This window comes from Tupaia chinensis, unplaced genomic scaffold (assembly GCF_000334495.1).
Source record: "Tupaia chinensis unplaced genomic scaffold, TupChi_1.0 Scaffold000414_1, whole genome shotgun sequence".
Classification (NCBI taxonomy): domain Eukaryota; kingdom Metazoa; phylum Chordata; class Mammalia; order Scandentia; family Tupaiidae; genus Tupaia; species Tupaia belangeri.
The window spans coordinates 1,929,645-1,941,216 of record NW_006159919.1 but is presented as its reverse complement, the minus strand read 5'-3'; the positions used below and the strand labels follow the sequence as shown (position 1 = coordinate 1,941,216).

Genomic DNA, 11,572 nt, shown 5'->3' with positions numbered 1-11,572 from the left:
CAGTTGACTACATGGGAGTTCAGCAACATAGCCATTACGCCAACTGTTGGTCCCTGCTTTTCTCATTTTTATCAAATATTTTAAACAAAAGCTTTTTCCTCTAAATCATATGTCAGAATAAGTTCATTTTAAACTTGAAACTGATGGTTTTTTTGTTTTTTTAATGATTTAACAGGTTGGAATTCGAGGTACCAATATAGTTGTGCTTGGGGTAGAAAAAAAATCTGTTGCAAAGCTTCAAGATGAAAGAACTGTGAGGAAAATTTGTGCACTTGACGACCACGTCTGCATGGCTTTTGCAGGTATGTATAGACTGCAGATAATGATTCATCGGATCTTAGTTTGCTCATGCTACAGAGTTGACCCTGTTACTGCTGTTGTGCTGTGTTTATGCAGGCATACCTCTAAGATAGTACAGGTTCAGTTCCAGATCACCACAAAAAAGTGAATATCACAATAAAGCTAGTCATGATTTTTTTGGTTTTTCAGTTCATAGAAAAGTTACATTTATTCTATGCTAAAGTCTATTAAGTACATAATAGCAATGTATTTAAAAAACAGTATATAGACATTCTATTTGGATCATCTATCCAGACCACTGAAATTTTCTCCATACCAGCAGTAAGGCTATTTTACGTTTTCATCATTTGTGTGTTCACTTGAGTAGCTGGGTTTTTTATATATAATTTTTTTTTTGTAGAGGTTTTTGCTATAGGGCACTTGCGCTCGCCAGAAAGACAGAGAGAGACAGAGAGAGACAGAAAGTGAGAAATCACCCCCCAGGGGGGATGGCCACACCGCAATCCCTTCTCCTCCATTCTCCTCTCGGGATCTTGGGCACGCACACACAGGCGTCCGGCGTGAGTTTTAAGCCACCGGGTCCGGGACGCGAACCACAGTTGACTACATGGGAGTCCAGCGACATAGCCATTACACTAACTGGTGGTCCCTATAATTTTTGATTGACATATAATAGTTGTACATATTTATGGGGCACAGTGTGGTTTTTCAATACTTGTATACAGTGTATACAGATCAGGGCAATAAGCATATCTACAATCACAAACATTTAGCATTACTTGTGTTATGAACATTCAAAATCCTCTCTTCCAGTGATTATGAAATATGCATTGAGATGTCACCAACTGTGCAGTAGTATTTTTAAAAATTTTCCTCAAGGCTTGGGGCTGGCAAGGTGGCATGGTGGTTAAGGATGCTGGACTCCCACATGGCTGACCTCGTTTCGAGTCTTAGACCTGGTCTCTTGCTTTTTCACTTTCCCTCTCTCTCTTTCTCTCACTCTGTCGCTCTCTGGTCAAATTGAAAATAAATAAATAAAGTTAAAAAGTTTCCTCAAGGGACTAGCAGATAGTGGAATGCTTACATTGCTAGACTCCCATGTAGCCAACTGCAGTTTGAATTCTGGACCCAGCATCTTAAAAATCATTGCCAGGCACGTGTGTGTGTGTGTATGTGTGTGCCCAAAATCCTGAGAGGAGAATGGAGGAAAAGGGATTGCAGTATGGCTATACCCTCTAGGGGGTGATTTCTCACTTTCTGTGTCTCTGTCTTTCTCTGTCTCTCTGGCAAGCATACATCCCCTATAGCAGAAATCGCTCTTAAATTTTTTTTTTCCTCAAGTACTTTTCCTTTGTATTCACAACTTCTCTGTTTGGCACAAGAGGCTTTGCTTTCAGCCTTTCTAGGCTTTCAGCATGTCTTCTTCAGTCTTCTTAGTCATTTTTAGCTTTTCCCCCTTTCACTTAAACATAAAGTTTTGGCTATCTTTATAGGACTGACTGCTGACGCTAGAGTCGTGATAAACAGAGCCCGTGTGGAGTGCCAGAGCCACAAACTCACAGTTGAGGATCCAGTCACTGTAGAATATATAACTCGCTTCATAGCTACTTTAAAGCAGGTAAGCTCATATTCTAATAGATTCCTTCATGTTTTCTCGTTTTCCATCATGATGGGTCCTATCACAGAAATACTAATTACTCCAACCATTTAGTCTATTAAATCTATTAAATTCCTTACTCTTTCTCGTACATACTTTATAGTCATATGGTTATTTCAGTAGAGTGGACTGATAAAATCACTGGAAGTCTGTATCAATATTAATGTTGGGAATTGTATTACAATTTTAAATAATAAGTCTAATAATTTTAAAAGAGTTCTGGAGATGCCATAAAATTCTTTAAAGTTTTCCACAGAACGTCTGTCATTTTTTTCATCTACAAACCTAAATAAACAAAACTGATCAGGTTTAGATGTGATTTCTTCTGAAACCATTAAGCAAACAAAAACAAAGCTGCAAAGTAGAAGTTATAAAGAAATGGAATTTATTGTTCTCACAAACCTAGTACAAAATAAGGATCAGACCTGGGATGTGCAGTCAGACCCACCAGCAGCAGGGCTAGATGAAAGTTTGACAGACAAGTCTACTGGCTCTGAGAAAGCAAGGTTCTTTTAAACTAAAAATGAAATGGGCCCGTCCCATAGTTCACCTACTGGTTAAGGAAGCTGGAACCCACATGGCTAACTATGGTTTGTATCCTAGCCCTGGCAGCTTGAAAAACACACCAGAAGTGTCTGTCTACATGCCTAAAATTTCAAAAGGATGGAGAAATGGAGAAAGGATGCAACTACGCCTCATATGGGTGCTTTCTCCCTCTTCTCTAAGTCTTTCTATCTTTCTCTGGAAATCACCCTCTGGCTATTGAAAAGAATACTTTAAAAAAATTAAAAAGAGGTGTGATAAGTGTAATTTGGTTATAAAGAGTTCACATTGGTCAAACCTTAACAAAGGAGGGTCTTAAAGAGATGGGGAGAGGGGCAAGATTGCCTTACGACTGAAAAACATTTTTTCTCGGGTTTTTCAGTAGAGATAACTTAGTATACAGTGAACAGAATATACCCGGTAATAATAGTAACTAGTAAAATTATTTGATAATTATAGTAAAAATTATAGCATCCCTCAAGGTAAACCAAGAGCTCCCTTTCAAAGCACAGCTCATTGAAATCAGCTTTACTGAGAACCAAAATGTTATTGCATAAATACACAGTTCTCTGCTATATTGAAGAGATTATAATTTAGTTATGTTACTAAAATGGACACAAAGCAACAAGAAGAGTTTTTTAATTAATTTATTTCTTCCACGAGTGAGATAAACATACAGCATGCCATCAGGGTCTCAGTTGTATGATCTATCCCCAGTTTTAACCATCCTTGTAAAATGAGCACAGTAATACTTGGAGTACTCAGGCTGTCTGGACATGAACCTGGACCCTTCCCATGTGGGGCAACCTGGCAGAGAATTGTGTTTTACTACTTTGCCACCATTCAGCCCCTAAGAAAACAAATTTAATAATATAATAAGTAGTTTGTATTTTTAGTTTATATATTGTGCTCTAATTTCTTAAAAATATTATCATAAATTGAATTTAATCCAGGAAGGATCTCAACATACATAGAATAAGAATTAGAGCCAGCAGGTGGCATGGAGGTCAAGGCCACTGGATTCCCATATGGCCGACCATGGTTCAAGTCCCGAACCTGGTGGCTTGCTCTCTCACTTTCTCCCTCTCTCGCTCTGTCCCTCTCTGGTCAAATTAAAATATAGGGAACCAGCAGTTAGCGTAGTGGCTATGTCACTGGACTCCCACGTAGTCGACCGCGGTTCGTGTCCCGGACCCGGTGGCTTGAAACTCACGCCGGGCACGTGTGCGTGCGTGCCCAAGATCCCGAGAGGAGAATGGAGGAGAAGGGATTGCGGCATGACCATCCCCCCTGGGGGGTGATTTCTCGCTTTCTGTCTCTATGTCTCTCTCTGTCTGTCTGGCGAGCGCACGCGCCCTACAGTGAAAATCTCTCCAAAAAAAAGAATTAGAAAAGTGGGTTATTTGGGCAGCAATGTTTTACTCTGATTTTTATTTGCTAAGTAAGGTATTATCCTAAAAATACATTTTGTTTTTCAGAAATATACCCAGAGCAACGGACGAAGACCTTTTGGTATTTCTGCCTTAATTGTAGGCTTTGATGATGATGGAATTCCAAGATTATATCAGACAGATCCCTCTGGTACTTACCATGCTTGGAAAGTGAGTCATGAATTTGTTGATCTTTTTTTTTTAGATGAGTAAATGTATTCATTGTATATGCTCTCAGAGATGACAAAATTTTGTTTCATTAAAATATTGATGGTGGCACACATTTATGAATGTAACCATTTAGCTAGTCAGAAATTATAATGATTTTGAATAGATAGAGATGAATCTAGGTTTATTAATAACAGCTTCTTTTCCTTACTGTTGAAAAGATATAACAAATCTAAGTGTTTATAAATAGACAAATAAGAGAAACATCTTCATTCTTCCAAATTAGTTTTCCATCATATGAATGCTTCTTGCATTAAGTAGAAATAGTCTTTCTACTTTTAATAAAGAATTATGGGGCCAGCTGTGGCCTGGTGGTTATCTGGCTGGGTCCCCCATGATAGATATTTCTCTGGTCCCATTGTATAATAATTTTATTTCCACTGATAATTAGAATAAATCATACCGTCCACACAGTAACCCTCTTTCTTTGGTTGTTGGTTCAATGGCATGAGAAGTCTAAAATGGCCAACTGGCAGTCTCAGTGTCTAGTTCAATGAAATTATTATACTCCCAGTAGAAACATCACCTCCCCCATCTCCCGGGAGCAAGAATCTTTAAATTAATACAATCAAGGAGGACAGGGAAAAAAACATTTTACAAGTGGACTATTAGCGGTATTAATGAGATACATGTGTCTACTCCTTGATTCCTAGACTTGTGACTCTTGGAGAAGTTAATTACTGGCTTATGGTTCAGGGTGCTTAGGTATCTTGGAAAACAGAATTTTTGACCCATAAGATGTCATCACCCTGTTTTCTGCTGCAGCTGAATCTTCAGCAGACTATTTCACATTTCTGTGAGGCTATGGCCCAGAGCAATAGAGAACAAAAGACCAGTGAATCCCATGAACATCAACTAATTTTCCCACTTCCTCACATTCAGTTTCTTGCTCAGGAGCAGTGTTTTGTGGGATATCATAATAGTGAAAAAAATCACTCAGTAAGTCCACAGATAGGGCACCTAATAGAAGTATTTTACACAGGTAAGAGAAACTTTTATTCTTTTATTTTATTTAAGAGATTTTTCTTTTTTTTTTTTTGCCTTAGGTCTCCATAGAAAGAGAAACACAGACAGTAGAGGGAAAGTGAGAAATCAGCCCCCAGGGGGGTAGCCATGCTGCAATCTCTTTTACTCATTCTCCTCCCCAGATCTTGAGCATACACACACATGGGCCTGGTGTTAAGCCACCGGGTCCAGGACCCAAACTACGGTTGTCCATGTGGGAGTTCAGTGACATAACCTCTACATCATCTGCTGGCCCAGAAAAACTTGTATTCTGAGTAAGTTTCTCTTCTAATGAGGGCAAGCTGCCTTCCAAGACAGAAGAGTCCAGCAAAATTAGTCAGCCTTGTTGACAGGTTGCCATAAAGCTCAGGCAGTATGTGGATCAACTGCAGTGAGGAAACACTCATTTTTTTCTTATATATTTTCATATTAAAGAAAGTATTTTAAAATGCTTACCGGTGGGGACAGCAGGTGGCATGGTTGTTAAGGGATCTAGACTCCCACATGGCTGACTGTGGTTCTGGTCCCAGACCTGGTGGCTTGCTTTCTCACTTTCTCTCTCTCTTTAGTCAAATTTAAATAAATAAAGTTAAATAAAATAATTCTTTAAAAAATGTTTATTGGTAAGAAATTTGTATGTATTTATGGTAAATGTAATATTATTTGTGTATACATTGTGGAATGATTGAATTAAGCTAATCAACATATCCATCACCTCACATACTTATATTTTGTGTTGAGAACGTTTAAAATCTACTCTTTTTATTATTATTTTTTTAATTTTATTCATTCATTCATTCATTTCAATTTGACTAGAGAGAGACAGAGAGAAAGTGAGAAAGCAAGCCACCAGGTCCGGGACTCGAACTGTGGTTGGCCATGTGAGTTTGTCCAGTGCCTTACTTACCATGCCACCTGCTCATCCCTAAAATCTACTCTCTTCAGCAATATACAAACATACAATACATTAACTATAGTTACCATGCTGTACAATAGATCTCATAATTTATTTATCATAAGTGACATGTTATACCCTTTAACCAATGATTCCCCATTCCCTTCCCTTTTCTCAGCCACTGGTAACCATAATTCTTCTCTTTGCCTCTGTGAGCTCGGGTTTTTTTAGATTCCACATGTAAGATCGCACAGTATGTCCTTTTTTTTTTTTCTGTTTTTTGGAGAGGTTTATAATTTATTTATCATAAGTGACATGTTATACCCTTTAACCAATGATTCCCCATTCCCTTCCCTTTTCTCAGCCACTGGTAACCATAATTCTTCTCTTTGCCTCTGTGAGCTCGGGTTTTTTTAGATTCCACATGTAAGATCGCACAGTATGTCCTTTTTTTTTTTTCTGTTTTTTGGAGAGGTTTTTGCTATAAGGCATGTGTACTATTGTCATATTATATATTTATATTGTCTTTCCCTCCCCTCTATTATTTTGTAGAAGTGGAGATTTCCATATGTTGTGTTCACCTCTATATACCCAGAATTGAGAAGAGTACTTAACTGTTTTTGAAGCCACTGGGTCTGGGACTTGAACCACGATTGGTTATGTGGGAGTCTAGTGATGGAACCACTGTGTCATCTGCTGGCTCCAAAAGTTGTGAAATTTTTAAACAGTTCATCAGACAGAGAGAGACAGAGAGATAAAAAGCAAGAAATCACCCCCCAAGGGGGATGGCACGCCGCAATCCCTTCTCCTCCATTCTCTTCTTGGGACCTTGGGCACGCACGCACACGCGCCCACACAGTATGTCCTTTTGTATTTGACTTAGAAAAAAAATATTCTTTAGTTAGAATAGTAGGTTCTGGAGTTTGGCAAATTACATTAACTGAAAACTCTCCTATAAACACCTACAGCGCTAGAATAATCCTTAACATTTTTTTAAATGCAAAGTCATAATCATAAAGAAAATTCTAAAAGGCCAGAAATGAAGAAGGAATTAACTACCAGAGGATTAAGCCTATGAGCTAATGATACCTCTGCACTTATAGATATTATAGGATTTCCAAAGATAATTCACCATCAAAAGTTGTGCATTTTTTTTAGAGGTTTTTGCCTTTGGGCATGTATACCATCAGAGAGAGACAGACAGATAGTGAGAGGAAAAGTGAGAAATCACCCTCCAGGGGGACGGCCACACAGTAATCCCTTCATTCTCCTCCTGGGATCTTGGGTGCACACACGCCTGGCGTGATTTTGAAGCCACTGGGTCTGGGACTTGAACCATGATTGGTTATGTGGGAGTCTAGTGATGGAATCACTATGTCATCTGCTGGCTCCAAAAGTTGTGAAATTTTTAAAACAGTTCATCATTTAACAAATATTTAGCTTATAAATATTGAATTCTTATTACAGGTTAAATACTGTTCTCGATTCTGGGTATATAGAGGTGAACACAACATATGGAAATCTCCACCTCTACAAAATAATAGAGGGGAAGGAAAGACAATATAAATATATAATATGACAAGGGTCATGTGTGTGTATAACATACAAATGCTGTGAAAGAAAAAGAGAGAACATGGTTAAGTGGGTAGAGAGTGACTGGTGAGTACAGGTGGTCAGGGAAGGCCCCTTTGAAAAGGTGATATTTGAGCAGAGACCTGAAGAAAGCGAAGGGGCAACCCAGGCAGTTAATTGTGAAGGTATTCCGAACAGAAGAAACAAAAAGGGAAGAATCCCAAGGCAGCAGCATGTTCCATAGATCAAGGAGGTTCTTACAGCCAGAGCTACGCTCTGTGCTAGAGCACATGACCACACCACAGCAAGTCAACAAGAAAGATTGTGGGAAGAGATGGAGTAGCTGAGGTAGAAAGAAATGGATTAGATCTGAAGACCATGGAAATAACTCAGGTTATTAAGTAGAGTGATATAGAAAGCCATTTGAGGTTTTTGCATATTGTGTGATAGTAACATGATCTGATTTATATTTTAAAATTATCTCTCTGGTTGCTGTATTGAGAATAGATTGTAGGAAATAAAAGCAGAAAAAAACAGGGAAACAAGTTAGAGGCTGTGTCCAATGATCCAGGCAAGATCTGATTTATACCAGTGAACGGTTGGGAAGGATCTAGCATAGTCTGTGAAGGAGGGGAACCCAGTAAGCAATCCTGGTTCCTAAATGAAAATAACTTTTAAAGAGGCTAATAACTGAGGCAGTGTCACTGCTGGGTCAGATAAGACTGAAATTATTGGAATTGGCAACATGCACGTCATTTGTGACCGTAACAAAAACAGGCTGGATAGAGCAATAGTGATGAAAACCTAATTGGAGGGGATTTAAAAGAGAAAAAGAGAACCAGTATCTTACTGGTTAAGGGAGCTGGATCCCACATGCCCAAGTGCAGTGTGAATTCTGACCCTAGCAGCTTGAAATGCATGTCGGGCATATGTGTATATATGCCTTATGCCACAGGTATAAAAACAATGGTGGATAAAATTGCTGGTACTTCAGTGCCTAACTGTATTAGTACTCATTTTTTTATCATCATGCATTTGCTGTAAATAAATTTGATTTTCCCATCATTGTCTTTGATAAAACAGTAAAAATTATTAATTTTATTAAATCCTGACTCAAGTACATATCTTTTGAACATTCTTTGTGATGAAATGAAAGTCTACATAATGTACATTTGCCGTACATACAGTGGCTGTTCTGAGGAAAAGCAATTTTGCCATCGTTTGTGGTATAGGTACAGTGGCTGTTTTGAGGAAAAGCAATTTTGCCATCGTTTGTGGTGTAAGCTGAAATAGCCCATTTTTATGGACGTTTCTTTTTACTTGGTAGAACGATGGCAGAATAACTATGCTTACTCAGACAAGACATAGCCCTAAGAATGAGTGAACTGAGCCTATTAACTTATGCAAACACCTGGCAGTATTCTTTACCAATGATAACATTCAAGTTTTCAAGCAAAAATTAGTATTTAGGAAAACATGTATTTGCCACAATTAACTTGACAGATCCTCAGTATTGAAAAACTTATTTGAGGGGACCAGCAGTTAGCATAATGGCTTTGTCGCTGGAGTCCCATGTAATTGATTGCAGTTTGAGTCCTGAACCCAGTGGCTTAAACTCACTCCAGGCACGTGTGCATGCATGCCCAAGATCCTGAGAGGAGAATGGAGGAGAAGGGATTGTGGCGTGGCCATCCTCCCTGGAGGGTGATTTCTCACTTTCTGTCTCTCTGTCTGTCTCTGTCTGTGTGGCAAGCGCACACGCCCTATAGCAAAAACCTCTCTCAAAAAAAAAAAATTATTTGATAAGACTGCTTAGTAAAATTAATTAGCATAATTATTTGATATTTTAGAAATCAAATGGGTCAAGGTCAACATTTGGAAAATCTGCATAATTCAGTGAACCAGTGTTTTCTAAGTGACCAAAACATGCGTGATATTACAAAATCTTGCATGATAAAAGATCTATTCAAAGCAAAAGCTTTACTGATTTCTGTGGATCATTAAAAGTTAAAACTGGGGCCAGCAGGTGGCATAAGGGTTAAGGTGTCTGGATCCCACATGGCCAGCAGTGATGTTTGAGTCCCAGACCCAGTGACTTGAAAAATACGCAGGACAGCATGTGCCCAAAATCTTGAGAGGAAAATGGAGAAGAGATTGCAGCTTGGCCATCCCCCTGGTGGATATTTTCTTCCTCCCTAGCCACTTCCTCACCCCTCTTCTCATTCCCCTGTCTCTCTCCTGTGAGCACACATGCCCTATAGCAAATTAAAACAAAATAATACAAACAATAAAGAGAGAGAAATTAAAACTGAGACATTTGGACCCAGCAGGTAGGATGGTAGTTAAGGAGCTGGACTCCCACATGGCTGACTGTAGTTTGAGTTCCAGATCCGGTGGCTTGAAAATCACACTGGGTGCATGTGCATGTGTGCCCAAAATCCTGAAAGGAGAATGGAGAAGGGATTGTGGTGAGGCCTTTCCCCACTAGGGGCTGATTTCTCACTTTCCCTCTCTCTGTCTCTTTCTGGCAAGTGTACACACCTTATGACCAAAAAAAAAAAAGAAAAAGAAACAAAAAAAAAGTACATCACAAGGTTGACTTTGTGTTAAAATTTCTGAATAAAGAGATGTCTGAAATTTTTGTACATTTTTATTTGTGAAAGATAATTTTATTCAATATCTCAGGAATCTGGACAGCGGAATATACAATAGTAATCTACCAATTTCTGATCAACCTTGTCAAACAGGTTAGTTCTAGTGGAATGGAGAAATGGAAGAAAAGGATAGTGGCATGATTGTGCCCCATTAGGACATGCTTTCTCTCTTTCTCTCTCTCTCTCTCTCTCTCTCTCTCTCCCCCCCCCCTTGGCAAATGCATGTGCCTTCTGGCAATAAAAAGATAATAGTGAGGACCAGCAGATGATGTAATGGTTACATTGCTGGACTTCCACATAGTTGACCGCAGTTTGAGTACTGGACTCCATGGTGTAGAACTCACGCCAAGCACACGTGCTTGTGTACCCAAGATCCTAAGAGGACAATGGAGAAGGAGGAATTGGGACATGGCCATTCACTCTGGGCAATGATTTCTCGCTTTCCTTCTCTGTCTCTCTGGTGAGCACTCGTGGCCTACAGCAAAAAAAAACAAAACAAAACAAAACAAAAAAACAACTCTCTAATAAGAAAAAATTAGTAATAGTAATAAAAGAGGAATGGATGAATCTTTTTTAAAAAATGATAAGCCAAGAGACTTTATACAGAAAAAATACAAAAGTTTATTCATGTGATTAGAGATTCCAAGTTGATATAGTTGGTATTAACTTTTTAAAAGTAATTATTTTATTTAACTTTAGTTATTTATTTTAATTTAGCTAGAGAAGGGCAGAGTGAGAAAAAGAGGGGAAGGAGTGAGAAAGCAAGCCACCAGGTCTTGGTATTAACTTTTAAGAAACTACTGTTGGGGGCCAGCAGGTGGCATGGTGGTTAGGGTGCTGGACACTCCCACATGGCTGACCACAGTTCAAGTTCTGGACCTGGTGGCTTGCTTTCTCACTTTCCTTCTCCTTCTCTCTATGTCTCTCTCTGATCTAATTAAACATAAATGAATAAATACATGAAATTAAATAAATAATTCTTAAAAAAAAAAAAAAAAAGAAAGAAAGAAAGAAAAAAGAAAAGAAACTACTATTGGACCAGCCTGTAGCTTGGTAGGTAATGTGGTTGGATTCCTCATGGCCAACTACATGGTTAGAGTCCCATTCCTGGCGACTTGAAAAACCACATGAGGGGGAACCAGCAGTTAGCGTAATGGCTATGTCGCTGGACTCCCACGTAGTCGACCGCGGTTCATGTCCCGGACCCAGTGGCTTAAAACTCACGCCGGGCGCGTGTGCCTGCATGCCCAAGATCCTGAGAGGAGAATGGAGGAGAAGGGATTGCAGC

At 39.0% G+C, this 11,572-nt stretch overlaps 1 protein-coding gene across 1 annotated transcript in view; it reads left to right on the top strand.

Moving 5' to 3' along the window:
- Positions 1–11,572, top strand: part of PSMA8 (proteasome 20S subunit alpha 8) — a 40,771-nt gene that overhangs the window by 16,522 nt on the left and 12,677 nt on the right. Inside the window, exons 2-4 of the mRNA XM_006154532.1 lie at positions 176–302; positions 1,794–1,918; positions 3,979–4,101. Of these exons, the coding sequence (XP_006154594.1) occupies positions 176–302; positions 1,794–1,918; positions 3,979–4,101 (375 nt within the window). The remainder of the gene's footprint in view (positions 1–175; positions 303–1,793; positions 1,919–3,978; positions 4,102–11,572) is intronic.